At 46.2% G+C, this 20,329-nt stretch overlaps 3 protein-coding genes across 3 annotated transcripts; 1 reads left to right on the plus strand and 2 right to left on the minus strand.

The window, feature by feature from the left end:
• Window positions 1-1,886: 1,886 nt before the first annotated feature.
• LOC308297175 (serine/threonine-protein kinase ULK1-like) lies at window positions 1,887-4,319 on the plus strand (the record flags this gene model as incomplete). The annotated part of the gene is made up of 1 exon (XM_080740591.1): window positions 1,887-4,319. The coding sequence occupies one exon, from the start codon at window positions 1,887-1,889 to the stop codon at window positions 4,317-4,319; it is 2,433 nt and encodes an 810-aa protein (XP_080596717.1).
• Window positions 4,320-7,565: 3,246 nt separating this feature from the next.
• Window positions 7,566-8,540, minus strand: LOC308297177 (hydroxycarboxylic acid receptor 2-like; the record flags this gene model as incomplete). The annotated part of the gene is made up of 1 exon (XM_080740593.1): window positions 7,566-8,540. One exon carries the CDS (start codon window positions 8,538-8,540, stop codon window positions 7,566-7,568), a length of 975 nt encoding a protein of 324 aa, XP_080596719.1.
• A 2,443-nt stretch (window positions 8,541-10,983) lies between these two features.
• LOC308297178 (hydroxycarboxylic acid receptor 2-like) lies at window positions 10,984-11,979 on the minus strand (the record flags this gene model as incomplete). The annotated part of the gene is made up of 1 exon (XM_080740594.1): window positions 10,984-11,979. The coding sequence occupies one exon, from the start codon at window positions 11,977-11,979 to the stop codon at window positions 11,005-11,007; it is 975 nt and encodes a 324-aa protein (XP_080596720.1). The 3' UTR covers window positions 10,984-11,004.
• Between the last annotated feature and the right edge of the window lie 8,350 nt (window positions 11,980-20,329).

Below are 20,329 nucleotides of genomic sequence, written 5' to 3' on the forward strand. Positions count from 1 at the left end.
TCTTGCAATGGGGCTGGTGTACAAGATACACTTGTACAAAAGCCACTTACAGGCGGCTGCTACTCGAAACTGGTAACAGTAAACCTTACCTGCCCCTGACCTTTCTATTTATACCATTTATTTTTGCATCCTGTTTTTATGACTGTTTTTCTTATTTCTTTCTTATCTTACTTGAGTTATCCCTTTAGTTGACCTTGTACCAGTGTGAACTGTACTGTCATGAAACTGTACCTTTTCCTATGCAAACTTTTCCCCCCTTTTTTTAAGATTTGTTTTTGGGCCTTTATTAATAGGATAGTAGACTGACAGGAGATGGGGAGAGAGATGGGGAATGACATGCAGCAAAGGTCGTCCGGATCGGGAATCAAACTGGCGACACGCTGTCAGGCATCAAAGCCTATGTGGTATGGCCATAGAGTTATAATAAGTATGGCCCTGGACCAGTAGGCCAGCAGGCACCCTTTCCTATACAAACTTCTAATAGATAATTCAATCAATCAATCAACCAAACCAGTTTTGAGTAGCAGCCACCGAAACTGGGTGCATTGACACCAGGGTGTTTTAATGCGATTAAAATGAATCCTGGGGCGTGTTGTCAGAAAATGCGCATTGCTTGGCCTGGTGTGAAAGCTCATGCATATTCTGTTGCAGAACTAACAAACTAAGGCTGCATTCTTCTCACCATTAATTCGGTAGACTCTGAACATTCTTGCATATTAAATTAATGCATGTAGAGCCAGCGCTGCACCTTGCAGCAGGGGCGGTATTTAAATACCTGCGGTCGGGACAATACGCTCCGGGATTCGTTTTAATGGCATTAAAACATGCATCTGTGAATGCACCAAAATTCTAATCCAAAAAAAATGTTTTGCTTAAGCTGCAACAGAATGCAGTTCACTGTTGGTGTGAATGCATCCATGTCAAATGCATTATGCAGGCAATGAAACATTGTGGTAGAGCCCGGCCTGCGCGGGTTAAACCCCACTCCCGACCGTCCGCTTCTGACCACCATTACCGCCCGAAGCATCGGTGCCCTCAATGATTTTGTGATTTCTGCAACATACAAGGTTTCCACCTGACAACAACGATATATTATACACTATATAAAATTCGCGATTTTTGGTTATCCTATATTAAAATTGGCCACTGGGAGGACCGGCCAGCCGGCGGTGGACCACAGCCATGCATGGCGTCACTCTGACTCAGACATAACCATAAACAAACCCAATTCGCCCATGTCACCATGACTCAGACATAAACAAACCAAATATTCCATGCTCCATATATGGGCATAAAAAGGACACAGGTGTACAGACAGATATTGAGATCACCATATATAGGCACAAAAGGGACACAGACAGACAGGTACTCTGACAAAGCCTCTGACACTATATAACTCCGACGATTTGTTTGGATCGGCGGTGCGATGTAGATGTCATGTGAGTGCCGCATAGCCCGAATCGCTTAAATCAATTAGTTTGATTACATTAATTGTTTCCCCCCATGAAGTACCCATTATCTGAGTACTGGTGATTGAGCCGTGCAAAACTCCATATTTGGGTAAAACTGACGTCATATTGTTGACATCATATTGCATAATTATGTAAGCGTGGAACTCCATATTTCATATTGATGACGTCAGTACCCAAAAATGGAATGCAAGAGTGAATGGTAGGCAGACAGACTCCCACACTCAGAGAGACTTTAGCTTTATTGTCCACGATGAGGGTCACCGCACTCCTGAGGTTTTTGTCAGTAATTATATGGCCCATGGCAAGTTGACGTAGCAGGGGTGAACTTCATTGCTGCTGCCCTTTGAGGAGAAAGGAGCACCCGTTGTCATTTGACCAACTCATACTAGAAACCAAGGGCAGGCCTGTAGGAGAATGGAAACAGTGGGGAAATTTCAGTTTAGTTGGAAGGACTTGATAGGACATGGCGCATGTGCTGTTGTTTACAAAGGCAGACAAATAGAGAAGCAGGACATGGAGGTTGCAGTGAAATGCATTAACAAGAAGAACCTGTCCAAATATCCCCTGCTGGGGAAGGAGATGAAAATACTTAAGGAATTAAAACATGACAACATTGTCACACTGCTAGACTTCCAGGAAAGTGACAGCTCAGTGTACCTGGTAATGGAGTACTGCAATGGTGGGGACCTGGCAGACTATTTGCATTCCAAAGGCACCCTAAGTGAGGACACTATTCAGGTTTTCCTGCAGCAGATGGCAGGAGCCATGAAAGTCCTACAAGCCAAAGGAATCATCCACAGAGACCTTAAACCACAGAACATCTTGCTGTCCTATCCCCCAGGCTGCAAGCCTCGTTCCAACAACATCTGCATCAAGATAGCTGACTTTGGTTTTGCCAGGTATCTTCAGAATAACGTGATGGCAGCAACACTTTGTGGGTCTCCCATGTACATGGCCCCTGAAGTCATCATGTCAGAGAACTATGATGCAAAAGCCGACCTATGGAGCATCGGAACCATTGTATTCCAGTGTCTGACTGGGAAGGCCCCATTTCAGGCAAGCAATCCCCAGGACCTTCGGCTGCTCTATGAGAAAAATAAGAATCTCAGGCCCATTATTCCCAGAGAAACATCGTTCCACTTGAGCCATCTGCTGCTGGGACTGCTACAAAGAAACCACAAGGACCGCATGAACTTCGATGAGTTCTTTAGTCATCCTTTCCTGGAAGCTAGTTTGCCCTTTAAAAAGACTACTCCAACTGGGACCGTGACATGCTCTGCATCGGCCAGTTCTTGTAGCAGTTTCTCCAACTCCCACCTTGCCTCACTACCGCAGTCCCTGGCTGAGGTTGAGCAGCTATGTGCCAAGGCTCTGCCCTCCCCCACCCGGGATGTGACTGGTTTCCTCTCGAAGGACTCCTCTGGCAGCGGTGGTAGCAGCAAGAGCTCGTCCTCTTGTGACACAGATGACTTTGTTATGGTTCCCAGACACTTGCCCACAGATGAACTGACCTGTGACAGTAAAGTCCTGCAGGACAGCCTGATGAATAGTGTCTCTCTGCTGTCCCTCCCTGCTGGGATGTGTAGCCAAGCAAAGACTCCACCACACAGTCCTTACTGCAGTGACTCTTCTGTAAGATCCAGTGATGCTTCAACCAGTTACTATGCTGGTAACTATAGCAACTATGGCCATTCTGAACCTATCCCAGTTCCCACTCAGGTACAGAACTACAAGCGCATGGAGCAGAACCTCTATGCTCTTAAACTGGATGAATTGCCATGGCTGTCAACCCCAGCGCTTCACTGCAACAACGGAGGCTCTTTTGGTGTTGTTAAAACGGGGCCATCCCCTCCCTATAGTCAAGGATTTACCCAATTACCCAGACAAGTTCTTCTGTGCCCTGATCCTCTGCCTACTCAGCAGGCAGGACTTGCCGCACAGCTCCACAGCCACCCCTGGCTGTTGGAGTGCACCAGCGCTGATGCCAAGCAGTACATCAAGAAGACGAACTCAGACCCAGTGGTGCCTTCTCAGGCAGACCTGAGGGCTGTCTGTCCTCTGCAATCCTCCCCCAGGCTCAGTGAACGGCTGCAGCATCACAGCCCTCTCCCCAGAATCCAACGCTCTCCTTTTCAGACAATCCTGAATGAGCTGCCTGAGGAGGCTCTGATGGAGCAGGAACACAAAGAAGCTCTTCAGAGGTTGCGCTTCATGCTTGACTTTGCTCATTGTGTGATGGAGGTGGCCGAAGCCCAGGGGACTGAGGTAATCGCAGGTGAGCAGCACGGCTCTCATCCCTCCTCCATCCTCCAGCAGCAGAGTCTAGTTGTAGACCAGATAAGCTCACGTAGCCAAGAGTGGAGTCACGCTAAACAACTGGTGCTGTATCTCAAGACTACAGAGCTATTATCCACTGCCTTACACATGGCCATGGAATGGGTCAAACAGGAAAAACTCTACCCATCAGCTGCCGTCAGACAGGTGGTGAAGAGGCTAAACGAAATATTTAAGTCGAGCGTTTCGCGATGTCGTTCGCTCAACGCCAGGTTGGAGAGCTTCATCTCCAGGAAGCACAGTCTGATGGAGAGCATTAGCTCCATCACTGCAGAGAGGTTGCTGTTTAGCCACACGGTGCAGATGATTGAGGTTGCTGCACTTGATGAGATGTTCCACCAGGGAGAATCATCCGTGCTGCACTACCATAAAGCTCTGATACTTATGGAAGGCCTGTCCTTGCTTCTCACTGAGCAGAGTGACATTCTCAGCATTAACAAATGCAAGAAGTGTATTGAGCGTCGCCTCACTGCTTTGCAGTCAGGAGGACAATGTTTGGGGGTTCCACATTGATGTTTGCACATAGACTATCCTTGGATTCAATAGCAAAACATATAGAGAAGTGCTCAATTAACACAAGTACAGCACTACATTTGTTGTGCGCATAAGCAAAAGAATAGACTAAATTAGCACATTTTTCCTGATAGGAGAAAAAAACACCATAACTGAAATTGTGTGTTTACAAAATGTACTAAAACAAACTAAAATCAAAGAGAAAATGTCCACAAAATACATCAAACTAGTTATCAAACTTTACTGACTATTTAAAACTTAATTTAAAATAAACATAAAAAATGTGATGCTGAATGAAATGAATGCACAGCTAAAAACCACACTAATTCTGTCACTCTTGTTGACATATGGCTCACAGGCACAGCACAGACTGTTCCTTCGGTCATCCATGTGCAGCTCATGGAAAAGTGGAGATATTTGACTAAACACACGTTTTCTGCCAGAACTTTCAAATGGATATGAAACTAGACGACAATATCTCACTCCAAGTCTTAGGAATTAATTGTTGTTTGAGATTTATCCCATGGAGATCAGTCTGTGCTGATAGGACAGATCTATGGCTGTATTTGGATTACATGAAATGTAAGATCACAGTCATTAAGTAAGCTGTACCCAAACCTGAACACTGATAGCCCAACACCAGGACAAGCTGCCTGTTACATTTGTTTACTCACTGACATCTTTTCTTTTACAGATGGTGCTCAACAAGGTGATGGCCTCTGTCTGAAGGATTACCCACCACTCAACAGTTGGGAAACATCAGAGCAGACAGTCCCGTGCTGCACCACCAGAGACCTCCACTCATTACAGATAGGGATGTCACCATTATGACATTTTACTTGACGATTAATTGCCGTATAAATAATTGCGACTAATGATGTTATTGTGTTTTTGGTATTGAACATTGGGGATCATATAAATCACACCTAGTGTGAAGTGAGCGCTGCTATTATGAGTTAATTTCATCAAGCATCCCACTATAGCCAATCACAGCGCATCCTGCGAAGCTTGGCCAATGGGACGCTGGGCGTACAACAAACTTTGAGCCTATGTGTGCAAAGATGTAGGCCATTGCTAGGCCAAATGTAGGCCATGCTTCAGTTAGGGCCCGAAAATCTTTTTGGGAACCAGACAAAGCCAGATGTTGGAGCTTAGCTCCTTCCAGGAGCATCGCTCATTAATAAATCTGTTTGTCTTTTAGGCTTTATAAACAAATATTGCACAGGACATAATATGACAAATAACATAGATTCTACCACTTTTTGTGGTCACATGTTCAGATACTGGATTCTGATTGGCTTAAAACAGTGGTAACTCAGTCAACAACCTTCAGTTGGCTCATGGACCCTGCCCACTGTTTTGTTGCAGTTGATTGTAACTAAATAACCTTGCAAGTTACAACTGTGTTTTCTTTCATTTATATGGTAGAAGTGGTAGAAAAGCAATTTACCATTCGAGGGTCGTGGGTTGTTGGCTGATTTACCACTGTTTCAGGGTAAGCCCGAGAGGTCAGACTAGAAAGAGTATGTTTGGTTTCAGTCAGACCCCTACAGCTTGAGCTTGTGACAGACAAGCAAAGCGGGAAATACAGTGTTTGATTTTGGGATGTGGAGTTCAGGTGATTTGAATTGTATGGACATTTATTTGGTGCGTAATCCCACACTCTTTAAAAATAAAGTACATAGTTGTAAATAGTTTGTTTGCTTTGAGAAAGTTCTGTAACATTAGTTTTTCTTTTATTTATATAAATGTAAAAACATTTTCAGAAAAGTATGTTTGGTAGATTATTTCTCTGTTGAAGCAATGCTGCTTTGCAATAACTTTTATACCTCTGGAAAGACTGTTTATTTCACTTTTAAACAGCACAGCTGAGGATGTGGGTTGTGCCCCTGAAATATTTGATGAATCAGGCTTTATAGAAATTATTCACCCAAAAACTACTCTATGTATCAATTACTCACCCCCTGAAGCCTTGAATTCATGGAGATTCTTTAGTTTTTGTCGCATTACTGAACCAATAATCCAATATTTGACTAATTGAAGTTAATAGGAGAACCAATCTAGAGCTGTGAGAGTGTTATTAAAAACATGTATTATTATTTTATATAAATTGTTAAAATTTGGTCTCCTACCGCGGCAGAGTCCACAATTATTGAATTATTCGGTCAGGAATGCAACAAAATGAAAAATAAATCACAGTTTGGATGAATTATACCTCGACCAGCTTTTAAATGGAAGAGGAAGGCAGCCACCAGAGGGCGCCACACACCTCAACACACGTTCTTGAAAGTCTGTCGGCTGCTGGATTGATTGATGTTTTATTAGAAAAAAACAGAAAACAGTACAAGTACAGTCAAACGCTTGGTCTAAAAGGATTACACCAAGAAAGTCCTTGGGGTCTTGTTTCCATTGGGGTCCTTCATCTTATGATTCATTCAATTCATCAATTCAACATGTAAAAAATAACACCAAAAATTCAATATCATCACAAGTAGTATAAAACACTATGTACAGAGTAGAAACGGAAAAGGGCCAGTGAACCACATTTCTTTAGGGATGGGGTCAGGACAATCCACGCTTGAGTGGCAGTGCTGTAAAAGGAGAATGTTTGTTCTATGGAACTAACAACATACCGTACTTAGTTACTTATTCATCACAATGAAAACATTAAAATTTTTAATGTCATGGTATAGGCTAATAATCTTTTTATAATTATTATTCTTTTTAATGACATGCAATAATAATATTGATATGCATCAATGATATGCACAATTGCACATGCAATGTCCTCAAGGTTCATGATCCACCGGTGTCCCCAGGCCGGCCCACAGGTTTTGAACCACTGGTGTACAGTATAGGCTACATTGGTGGGAGATGGAAGAACATACTTGTTTACTTTTGTATATCAGCATAATAGATTAGGAGCTCTACGTTAAATCCATTCTTTTTAATCTCTTGGATTTTTTGGTTGTTGAGTATTTATTTGAAGGCACTATTTATGTAATGATGATTTTATTTTAGTGCACACTTTCCATAGAAAGGGATTTCATTAGAGATCTCTCTCTCTCACACTGCCTTGTGTCATGTAGTTGTGTTGTAGTAGTATGCAATGTCTCACCACTTCATCATCGTTTGGCCATCATACCATGATGTGTGATCTTTGTCTTAACTCTTAACCCTAACCCTGTACATCTTTAGTTCTCACATTTCACGCCGGCACGCCTGCATTCCAGTTGCCTTGTCATTTCAACCATCGCTGGTCGTGCTGCAACGTCTCACCTTCATCTCTACCAGACCCATTCTGTTGACGTAGGTCTTGAGGACATTGCTGAACATGACGCTGGAAAAGCAATAGATAACGGGGTCCAAGGCGCTGTTCAGGTAAGTAAAGCCAATGGACAGGGTGAAGAGTTGGACCACCAGCCTGTAGGACACACAGTCGTCGGGACGGAATGTCTTTAAGTATACCGCGGCCAGCCCTGTGACAATGCCGGGCATGAAACAGATGATGAACACGGCGACGATGGCCCCCACCGCGCGGACGGCCCTTCGCACCTTCCTGTCCTTGTCCATCTGCCGGCGGTACAGGATGAAGATAATCCGAGCCGTGCAGAACAGCAACACCAGCAAGGGCAGGAAGAACTCTGCCACAAAGACGACGTTGTGCAGCATGATCTGCGGAGGTGTCTTCTCGTAGGAATCAAAGCTCCGGCAGAAGGAATAGTCGCCCTCCTGCCGAAGGAGGTCCAACGTCAACAGTGGAACCCGGAGAGCGACCACGATCACCCAGATCAGGCCTGCCACGCCTGCCGCCTGAGTCGTGGTCATTCGGTTGATCCGGTGATGCGGGTGGACCACCTTGAAGTAGCGGTCCACCGCCACGGCGGTCATGAAGCCAATGCTACTCGAGCGGTTGACAGCCAGCATGAACAGGTTCACGCGGCACCAGGCCTCCCCGAACACCCAATACTCCTCAGTGAGGAAGTTATGTATGCGGAAAGGCACGCTGATGATGAGCAGGAAGTCGGCCAGCAGGAGGTTGAAGAGCAACAGTGTGCTGGGCTTCCAGTGCTTCAGACGGAACCAGAAGACCCATAAGGCCAACAGGTTTCCCGGCAGTCCAAACATCATCTCGATGATGAGAATGGGGGGTAGGACCGAGGCAGTCAAGTTATGGCTGCTGCCACCACAGTGGCGTGTGTCGCCCTGATTTACCACCATTGGGAAGTCAGTCACCAGTGAAGCCATTTCTCTCTGAATGCGGTTCGCTCACTTGGGTTTTGCCACGATCCACAACTCCTTATTTCCCGCGACTCATAGAACTGAATCTCCCCGATCGTTCTGAAGGGTTGAATGAGAGAAAAGTATGTTAGTACAGTGTGCTCATTTCTTTGACTACGAGTGTACAGTAGCATGTGCAGTCACTTGAGCCAGGCATATACAGTATGTGGAGTACATCCCAGTAGTCCACGTGCCAGAGTTGAGAGAGCAGAGCAGGATTCATTTATCCAAGGACATAACAGAACGCATGGAGGCTCAGTTAGATGTTGATACTGCAGATTTGATACCACATAAGCAAACCAGTGCTTGAGCACTGGTTAGTACTTCCCCTTTAAGTATAACTGCCGTACATGTTTTACTGTTAATACATTGGGGGAAATCTCAGCATATCCCCTTTCGATGGTCTGTAAATATATATATATCCATTCATGGATGATAGATGCATGCTCATATTATTGGCGATAGATGATATGTAAGTCTACATTTATATCAATTAATAGTTCATTGAATATCCAAGTGCAGGCTATATTCTTACTTACTAGCCAACTTTTGTATCTCACCTGTGTTTCATGCCTACTGTGGTGTGGATGACACCAGAATTTCACCCACGGGATAAAAAATAAAAAAAACATATTATAGAAAAAATATCCTGAGTACTCACCGGTTCCTCTCAATGAAGTCAGTAATGTTAGAAAGAGCCGGTTCAGAATCCTCTCCTGCTCACTGGGGTGAGAGCCAGGGTACTTTGCGTGTCGAGTGTTGTATCAATGTCTTAAGCAGTGTCTACTGTTTTACGTGAGTGTGTTGCATCCCAGTTATCAGTGGTTATGACATGAGATTCTTGAGACACTCATATATTGTAAAAGCTGACTTCCTCGCTGCCTGGCCTAATGCCACCCAGGCACTGTACAGTATGCCTGAGGCGTGATGATGATATGTACAGTAGCACAGGAAGACACTGCTACGAGTGGGCGGGACAATTCTTGAGAAAGTCTTTCTATTTCACAATTTGTATCCTTTTCAAACTATCAACATCTTCCACTGTGAACCCCAGCACATGAATCCAGTGCTAAAGGAGTAGTTCACCGCCAAAATTACATATTTTTCCTATGATTACTCACGCCACGGAGACTTGAGTTTAATAATATTTTTAGTTTTTTGTCACATTCCTAAGACAACATTTTGATTGTAGTACATTTTACCCCATTGATTCCGGATGGGGACCCAAATAACTCAAGTCTCCATGGCATGAGTTATCAATAGAACAAAAAGTAATTTATACTCCTTTAACTTTGGGGTGCCATGATATGAAACCTTAATTGAATCATGTGGTTGATGAAAATGGTTTGTCAAAGGAGTAGCAAATGTAGTTAGGGGATGAAATACTAAAGGGAAACCTAACAATTAATGTTCAATTTGAAGGTAATTTTGTATAGTTTCCCCTAACTTTCTGATAGGAAGATGAACAGTGATTGTTTTACTTTTCGGTCAAAAAGTCCGGTTCGACTACAAAATTATGTCCTTGGGGTCTTGTTTCCATTGGGGTCCTTTGTCTTATGACTCTGAATTCATCAATTCAACATGTAAAAAATAACACCAAAAAGTCAATATCATCACAAGTAGTATACACTATGTACAGAGTAGAAACACACTATGTACAGAGTAGAAACAGGAAAAGGGCCAGTGAACCACATTTGTTTAGGGATGGGGTCAGGACAATCCACACTTGAGTGGCAGTGCTGTAAAAGGAGAATGTACAGATGTTTGTTCTATGGAACTAACAACATACTTAGTTACTTATCCATCACAATGAAAACATTAACATTTTTAATGTCATGGTATAATCATCTTCGTATATTTTTAATGACATGCAATAATAATATTGATATGCATCAATGATATGCACAATTGCACATGCAATGTCCTCAAGGTTCATGATCCACCGGTGGGCCCCAGGCCGGCCCACAGGTTTTGAACCACTGGTTTACAGTATACATTGGTGGGAGATGGAAGATGGAATACTTGTTTACTTTCGTATATCAGCATAATAGATTAGGAGCTCTACGTTAAATCCATTCTTTTTAATCTCTTGGGTTTTTTGGTTGTTGAGTATTTATTTGAAGGCACTATTTACATATGTAATGATGATTTTATTTTAGTGCACACTTTTCATAGAAAGGGATTTCATTAGAGATCTCTCTCTCTCACACACTGCCTTGTGTCATCCATCTCTGCTGGTTGTAGTTGTATGCAATGTCTCACCACTTCATCTCATCTCTAGCAGATCTGCCAGTGCAGTGATATTAGTCTGGCCATCATACCATGATGTGTGATCTTTGTCTTTGTACATCTTTAGTTCTCACATTTCACGCTGGCACGCCTGCATTCCAGTTGCCTTGTCGTTTCATCCATCGCTGGTCATGCTGCGACGTCTCACCTTCATCTCCACCAGACCTATTCTGTTGACGTAGGTCTTGAGGACATTGCTGAACATGACGCTGGAAAAGCAGTAGATAACAGGGTCCAAGGCGCTGTTCAGGTAAGTAAAGCCAATGGACAGGGTGAAGAGTTGGGCCGCCAGCCTGTAGGACACACAGTCGGCAGGACGGAATGTCATTAAGTATACCGCGGCCAGCCCTGTGACAATGCTGGGCATGAAACAGATGATGAACACGGCGACGATGGCCCCCACCGCGCGGACGGCCCTTCGCACCTTCCTGTCTTTATCCATCTGCCGGCGGTACAGGATGAAGATAATCCGAGCTGTGCAGAACAGCAACACCAGCAAGGGCAGGAAGAACTCTGCCACAAAGACGACTTTGTGCAGCATGATCTGCGGGGGTGTCTTCTCGTAGGAATCAAAGCTCCGGCAGAAGGAATAGTCGCCCTCCTGCCGAAGGAGGTCCAAGGTCAACAGCGGAACCCGGAGAGCGACCACAATCACCCAGATCAGGCCTGCCACGCCTGCCGCCTGAGTCGTGGTCATTCGGTTGATCCGGTGATGCGGGTGGACCACCTTGAAGTAGCGGTCCACCGCCACAGCGGTCATGAAGCCAATGCTACTCGAGCGGTTGACAGCCAGCATGAACAGGTTCACACGGCACCAGGCCTCCCCGAACACCCAGTACTCCTCAGTGAGGTAGTTGTGTATGCGGAAAGGCACGCTGATGATGAGCAGGAAGTCGGCCAGCAGGAGGTTGAAGAGCAACAGCGTGCTAGGCTTCCAGTGCTTCAGACGGAACCAGAAGACCCATAAGGCCAACAGGTTTCCCGGCAGTCCAAACATCATCTCGATAATGAGAATAGGGGGTAGGACCGAGGCAGTCAGATCATGGCTGCTGCGACCACAGTAGTGTGTGTCGCTCTGATTTACCACCATTGGGAAGTCAGTCACCAGTGAAGCCATTTCTCTCTGAATGCGGTTCGCTCACTTGGGTTTTGCCAGGATCCACAACTCCTTATTTCCCACGACTCATAGAACTGAATCTCCCCGATCGTTCTGAAGGGATGAATGAGAGAAAAGTATGTTAGTATACAGTCAGTGTGCTCATTTATTTGGCTACGAGTGTACAGTAGCATGCAGAGCATTCATCTCTTGAGCCGGCATATACAGTATGTGGAGAACATCCCAGTAGTCCATGAGCAGGGGTGAGATGCCATGGGCTCGCGTGGGCTCGGCGAGCCCACACTTATTTTGCTGCACACACTAATTAACAATAAAAACACCAATTAACAATAAAAACAGCGTGCACGCATGACATCATGAATTTAGAGGACCCACACTTCTAAAATCCATATCACACCACTGTCCATGAGCCAGAGTGAGTGAGCAGGAGTCATTTATCCAAGGACATACCGTAACAGAACGCATGGAGGCTCAGTTAGATGTTGATACTGCAGATTTGATACCACAGTTAGAAAGCAAATCAGTGCTTGAGCACTGGTTAGCTTCATTGAGAGATGTTTTGCTGTTAATACATTGGGGGAAATCTCGCTTTATATTCTTCCTCATCATAACCCCTTTCGATGGTCTGTAAATATATATCCATTCATGAATGATAGATGCATGCTCATATTATTTGTGATACATGTAAGCCTACATTTATATCAATTAAAAGTTCATTGAATATCCAAGTGCAGATGGCTAATATTCTTACTTACTAGCCAACTTTTGTATCTCACCTGCGTTTCATGCCTACTGGGGTGCGATGACACCAGAATGTCACCCACAGGATCAATAAAAAAATACATATTTTAGAAAAAAATATCCTGAGTACTCACCAGTTCCTCTCAATGAAGTCAGTAAGGTCCGGTTAGACTACAAAATGACGCCACTCGCGACTTCTAAAAAGCATTAGACCGGAAATTTGAACATTTCGGAGATACTAGGCCTTTAGTGTCTGGAAGGCACAACGTGCTGTGGTGCTGAAGGGGCTGAGTGAGGTGCAAAGATTTTATCTCCATAGTAAACAGCATACCGGTACATATGTTACGTACATGAAGGCTTGCACAAGGCAGTGATGGACACACATCCGACTTTGATTGCTTTCATCAGAAATGTTCATCTGATGTTCCTCTTTTCTGGTTGATAGACTGATTATTGTGACCAGACTGACGTCAAGGGTTCGGTTCAATCACCACTTCCTTCAGTATTGTAACTCTGCCAATGTTGTTTATGAACGAAGACTCTCAGAAGACTCCGAGAAACACTAGTGACCGTTGGCAAAAATACTGTTGCAACGAAGATTGCAATGGAGTTGTGAAAACAAGTGCAGTTCAGGGAGAAGGACCACACTTTATCAGATCAAGTTACTAGCTTATGGTGTGGGTTGGCGGCACTGCTTGTATCTTCCATTTCTCAATCTTACCCCTGAAAGGAGGTGATGTGGGATATGACGCTGCTCAGATTCCAGTGCAGCCCTGTTGATATGAATAGGAGCATGTGCTCTCTGTAGCTGCCTGTAGTTGGTGCCTGTAAGTACACAAAAGTAGAGCCAGCCGCCTACTGGCCTAAAGTCGGAGGTCAAGACGTTTCCACAGAAAAAGGCAGTTTGATAGAATTTCTAGAAGGGAAGGTGTACCGTATTGACTGGATGAGTCTTCATTATTATTGGGAAATGTGCACAGGTAGTCTGTTACAATCAGTATATCAGTTAACATGAGCCTATAGGTTAAGAGAACAGAATATGTTTAACCGTGGGATGGGAATAGATCAATGGACCAGTAGCATATATCATTTAAATAATGACTCTTAAATGCTTTATCTAATAGAGGGTATGAGTGTGACATCATCATCATACCCGAAAGTTATGCGGGAACGCCTACTGAGTCGCAAAAAAACGACTTTCTGGCCTTGACAGCCCATACATCCAAACAGAAAAGTTCCATCTAATTGTATTAAACGATGCTAAACAACTTTAAACTCATTTTGCCACTCACTTTGCCACTCGATTTGCCATTTACTTTATGCATGCGCATACCCTCTATTAGTTCCACATAGCATTGTGCAACAAACTAAATCAAGCCCTTAACAGACATTATTTAATTTCAAGTTTTCTCACTCCACACCACCACAGCCATATCCCACTCCCCAGGTAGCCCTTTAATGCCTGCGATTTTCCGAATAACACTTTATGTAATCTCTAAATACACAACCATAGATCGGTACCTTTGCGCGGCGGTTAGCAGCTAATCTGCGCTGCACTAAAGTGGCGAGTGTTACTTGTGTACGCACCCAATAATTAATTCCTCAGCCTTGGAGAACGATATCGTCCTGTAGTGTCATATCCCTTTGAAAGTTCTGGCTGAAAAGTTAAAACGTGTATTTAGTCAAATATCTTCACTTTTCCGAGAGCTTTCCACGCGTACGACTTTCCGACGGGCGAGGGGCTCAAAATGACTGCTGGACTGAAAATATAGCAACATTTTCTTTGGGAAGCACAAGTGTACGGGCACACAATCACACAGGTGGTGTGATTAATTACCCCACGTCAATCACAACCCACCTGTCAATTGTGTGCCCCAAGCTCTTGGAAAAGCGTAGATATTTGACTAAATACACGTTTTCAGCCAGAATTTGCAAAGGGATATGAGACTACAGGACAATATCGTTCTCCAAAGCTGAGGAATTAATTATTGGGTGATTACACAAGTAACGCTCGCCACTTTAGTGCCAGGCAGATTAGCTGCTAACCGCCACGCAAGGGTACCGATCTATGGCTGTGTATTTGGAGATTACACAAAGTGTTATTCTGAAAATCACAGACATTCTAGGGCTAGTCCCCAGGTTGATTCTTATGTCAGGGTGGTGGTCCCTGGTTGAAAACCCCTGTTCTACAGTAACACGGTGTTACTGTAGAACAGAGGTTTTCAACTGATTGTAACGCGCCAGGATCTCAAAGGTGTTCTGGACAGTTCAGCTCAATTCAGCTGCTACCACACCAAATCAATAAATACGTTGGAAATGAAAGAGCAGAGATAGGAGCACTGTTCCACTCAGCACTATACACACGGTCAGACCTTTGTCAGCTCAATAACCTAATGGTCATTGACTTCCTATACAGCACCGAGAGCGTGGTCTCTTACACCAGCCCTCTATAGGGATTAGGGAGTTTGTTAGATTTACTGGACTCTGATCAGTCATTTATCTCTTCATTTTATTAGAGTACACAGTAAAACAAACAAGACAGGTCAGGGCCAACATCTGCTTATCCAAATGGAGAGACTTTATGGCACATTGCATAGACTATTTTTATACACATGCAGACACTGTATGTTGTGAGTCTGCAGCTTAATATCCATGTTCATAGTGGTAGCAGCAGCAGCTTCACCCTCAGCCTGAGGGCTTTGTCCGTAGGTTTTATGAAGACTCTGTAGTGTAGAGATCGAAAGTTGGAAAACAGTAACAAATAGTAATAAATATGTTTATTTATTTATTTTCTTATTTCATGTTTTTTAATGTTTTAATTTATTTAGTTGCTTAGTTATTAGAATTGGTATAGTCATATGTCCCTGCCATAGACAACAATGATTATATTGACTGACTACTGTGCTGCTCTGATAACCTACAGGTTACTTAAATGTTTGATAATTTTGTTAATATTTGACTCTGCAGATGTACAATGGTGAATATGTGCAATCATAAAAGTATTGTACATTGATGTTTCCACTTACATTCTTTACCAACTATACTAACCTGTTCCTTTATCAGTTTGGAACGTTAAAACAGTAAAGACTGGGCATTTAGCAACAGATAACTTTAAAAGCTGGGAATTCAAGTAATGTGGAAAAACAGTACCTCACAAACAATTCACTAGTAAAGACCACACCATCAAACAGAGACACACTTGGGTTGTATTTATTAAAATGTATTTGGAGAACATGGAGGCATGGAAATACGTTTGGAGGTAGAATGGGGAAAAGAAGAGGCCAGGGAGGTGCCTCGGGACAGGAAGGTGGCAACAACACCTGCTAAGTAAAGCGGCGACAACGCTTTGGTTAGGTGACAGGAAGGTGGCAACAACACCTGCTAAGTAAAGCGGCGACAACGCTTTGGTTAGGTGACAGGAAGGTCGGCGAGCGCCTTGGCTTAGTCGAGGGGAAGGCGGAACGCCTTTGCTTAGACGAGGGGAAGGCGGAACGCCTTTGCTTGGGTGACAGGGAGAAGGCGGAAACGCCTTTGCTTAGGTGACGGGACGGCGGCGGAACGCAGTGACTGTAGTGAGTGAATGGTTGCTGTTGTGGATGGGGGGATTGGCCGGGTTGGAGAGGAGTGAATGGTTTGATGGATGGTGGAATGAACCCAGTGAGTTAACGGGAGGGATTGTGATGTTTTAGCGAGGACGGGCATTGCTGAGTGGAGCGGAGAAGGCGGGGGGGGCTGAGTGCTCGGGGCACGAGCCCTGGGTAGTTTGGCTCTGGGGCTCTGGACAGCCTGTGTCTGGACGGCTTGTCTCTGGACAGCTTATGGCTGGGCCCGAACAGAGTCCCCCCTTTTGGAACTGGTATCTGTGGAAGGATGCAAATGAATGTTAGTTATCTGAGAAGGATGCGTGAGAAGGTTAGTTACTGTAGATAGGGAGGAGAATGGGGTGGAGGCGGGATGCGAGAAACTGAGCAGGGAAGTGCTGTGAGCACGGCCAGGTTTAAATACAGCGCTTGATTAACCTGGTAGGAGGAGATAAGGGAGGAGGTGTTATCAGTTAGACCTGTAGCAAGCGAGGTGGGGAGGAGAAAAGCAGGTTAGATTGGAGATGATTAGGGAAGAGAGAAGGTGGTTATCCGGTGTGGTCTATTCTCCTGAACCTTTGTTGTTCCAACATCATTTCACTAGTAAAGACCACACCATCAAACAGAGACACACTTGGGTTGTATTTATTAAAATGTATTTGGAGAACATGGAGGCATGGAAATACGTTTGGAGGTAGAATGGGGAAAAGAAGAGGCCAGGGAGGTGCCTCGGGACAGGAAGGTGGCAACAACACCTGCTAAGTAAAGCGGCGACAACGCTTTGGTTAGGTGACAGGAAGGTGGCAACAACACCTGCTAAGTAAAGCGGCGACAACGCTTTGGTTAGGTGACAGGAAGGTCGGCGAGCGCCTTGGCTTAGTCGAGGGGAAGGCGGAACGCCTTTGCTTAGACGAGGGGAAGGCGGAACGCCTTTGCTTGGGTGACAGGGAGAAGGCGGAAACGCCTTTGCTTAGGTGACGGGACGGCGGCGGAACGCAGTGACTGTAGTGAGTGAATGGTTGCTGTTGTGGATGGGGGGATTGGCCGGGTTGGAGAGGAGTGAATGGTTTGATGGATGGTGGAATGAACCCAGTGAGTTAACGGGAGGGATTGTGATGTTTTAGCGAGGACGGGCATTGCTGAGTGGAGCGGAGAAGGCGGGGGGGGCTGAGTGCTCGGGGCACGAGCCCTGGGTAGTTTGGCTCTGGGGCTCTGGACAGCCTGTGTCTGGACGGCTTGTCTCTGGACAGCTTATGGCTGGGCCCGAACAGAGTCCCCAAAAAGGAGCCGTGATTTATGGACGAGCACTGAGTGAGCTTGGCGGAGGTCGTGGGCATTAGAGCGAATGTACGTGTGAATGGGGAGTGAGGAGGAACTGCCTTGTTAATTATCTCTACGGTGGTTTGGTTGACTGAGTGGATGAGGACAGAGCGGCTGGTCCATTCTGAACCCCAAGGGAAGCCGCTACAATGAATAGTGCTCCGTTCGTCGGCTGCTTAAGGGTTTTGGTGGGGTTGTGTGGGGGCATGCGACAAGGGAATGGGCTCCGCCGCAAGAGGAGCACACGTGCAACAATTTACATGCGGACGATTTACAGCCCTGGTCATTAAAATTGTTGCACAGCATTTTTGACCCGACGAAGAGCACGGGGCGGCCTCGACGGTCCCTGTCCTGGGAGGAGGCTGGGGAGGTGGTGGGACTTTGGGTTGGGGACCTAGCTGGGGGGGTCATGGGACGCAAGCTGAGGTGGGGTGGGCCGGGCAGCTGCACAGTTCGCAGGCGACGGCAGTTCTGCCGGCAAAGAGCCGGCAGTACATCTCGGAGTCCAGTGCGCCCCAGTAGGTCAGCTGGTTTGACTGCTGGAGTCGAGCTGCCGCCGTCGCTGCGAACTGCCTGTGGTAGTGATAAAAGAGGGCCCCCGGGAAGCGTAAGGCTAGGTCGATGATTATCTGCAAATAATCATTCAGCTCCTGCCTGCGGTGGGGGAAAACGGAACAAATGACGTTCCGGTAGAGGGAGAAAGCCAGGGCAAACTCTGTGGGGGAGAGAATGGTGGGGTTAGAGGAGGAATTGAGATCGCGGAGGGTGATGGACACCCCTCCGCAGTCTACGGTCCTGGCCTGGTGGGAAAAAGCAGAGGGTTTGATTAGTGCGGCTAAATCCACGTCCATACCCTGGAGGATCTGGTGGCGAAGGGTGTTTGACACCGGCATCGGGTTGGCGGAGATGGCCGACGGGGGTACGGGTACAGGCAGGGCTGTGGAGAGAGAATATGTGAATTGAGGTATGGGGGTGTGGACTTGAGCCTGGGCTATGGGTTGGTAGAATGGCTGGGAAGGGAGGGGCAGAGCAGACTGCGTGGGTATGGGAGGAAAGGTGGCTTGGTTATACGTGGAGGGGAGGGGGAGGGGCATTTGGACCTGGGCTTGGTTATACATGGATGGGAGGGGGAGGGGCATTTGGATCTGTGGGTTGAGGTGGGCGGCCTGGTTGGCCGTGGCAGGAAGGCGGAGGATGGGAAATGGAGCCTGTGGTAGGGTGTGTGGGAGCTGATTGGCCGTGGGGGGGGGAGGGGGGGCTGTTTGGCCCTGTGTGGATTGTATCATTGCTTGGTTGTGAGAGGGGGGGGTGGGGGGGGGGCTGTTTGGCCCTGTGTGGGTTGAAACATTGTTTGGTTGTGAGAGGGGTGGGGGGGGTGGGGGGGTGCTAGAATTTGATTAGGTGGGATGAGGGTTTGATTAGCCTGGGGTGGGATGGTGGATGATTGGCCAGGGTTTTGTGCATACAAAGCAAGCAAGTGAAGCAGTGGATTGGCATATGTGGATGGTGATGGTGGAATCACTGTAGTAGTTACTGATGGGGTGGCGATAGTAGTGGCTGTGGTGGTAACAATGGGGGAGGACACGCGAGCTGGGGTGGTTTTACGAGCGCGTTTTCTGGGAGGAGGGGGGGGGGGGGGGGGGAGGGAGAGTGTGTCGTGACTGGGATTCCCCGGGGCTTCCCTCTGACGCGCCTCTAGGTCCCGCATCATCATTGCGCGACGGACCAGGCGTGGAGGGGCAACACATAGCCGTACAAAACAATTCATAAAGGACGGGCTTAGATGCGGTACGGGGAAATACTATGTTACAGCTAGTCAGGGCATTCTGTAAGCCACGTACGGTCCAATCATTAATGGCTAGTGGAGGATTGACTGACCTGGAGCGTGGCACGGAGGTGGCAGATCGTGTGCTTGAGTAGGGGCCGGTGCCGGCGGTGGCAACGGGGCTGTGGGTGGAGCGCTGGGAAGCCGGTGGTGGCGGTGGCGTGGTTGTGGCGGCGGTGACGTTTCTCTGCCTGTCCAAAACCTGCCTGCGATCTGCCGTGGGGGGGATCTCGTCTTCTGAGGCGAGCAGGTCCATGGGTTCTTCCATGCTTATGGAGAACGACGATGGTGTCAATGAGACAAGTAGACTTCACTATTTAGACGCGAAGTTATACTTGTTTGTGAGCAAGTTGTCTGTTTGTTTAATCGTAGATTTGTACGTGTGTACTTTGTCTTTCTAGACGCGATTTGTACAAGTGTCTGTTTAGACGCGAGTTTGTGCTTGTTGCGAGTCCCTCTGCATGCGAGAAACTGAGCAGGGAAGTGCTGTGAGCACGGCCAGGTTTAAATACAGCGCTTGATTAACCTGGTAGGAGGAGATAAGGGAGGAGGTGTTATCAGTTAGACCTGTAGCAAGCGAGGTGGGGAGGAGAAAAGCAGGTTAGATTGGAGATGATTAGGGAAGAGAGAAGGTGGTTATCCGGTGTGGTCTATTCTCCTGAACCTTTGTTGTTCCAACATCATTAAATAAGTTTGAGCAGCTAAATCACCTGGCCCACAACATTTCATATTGAAGGCTGTGATGTGGAAGAAGTCCAGCCTGGTAAACTCACCCAAGCTCTGTATAAATACAAACTGTTCCAGTGCTTTGCAAATAAGAGATAGCTTTGAAATGCATAAATGTACATGTACAACG

This window comes from Nannobrachium achirus (genome assembly GCF_963921795.1).
Source record: "Nannobrachium achirus genome assembly, chromosome: 13".
NCBI lineage: Eukaryota > Metazoa > Chordata > Actinopteri > Myctophiformes > Myctophidae > Nannobrachium > Nannobrachium achirus.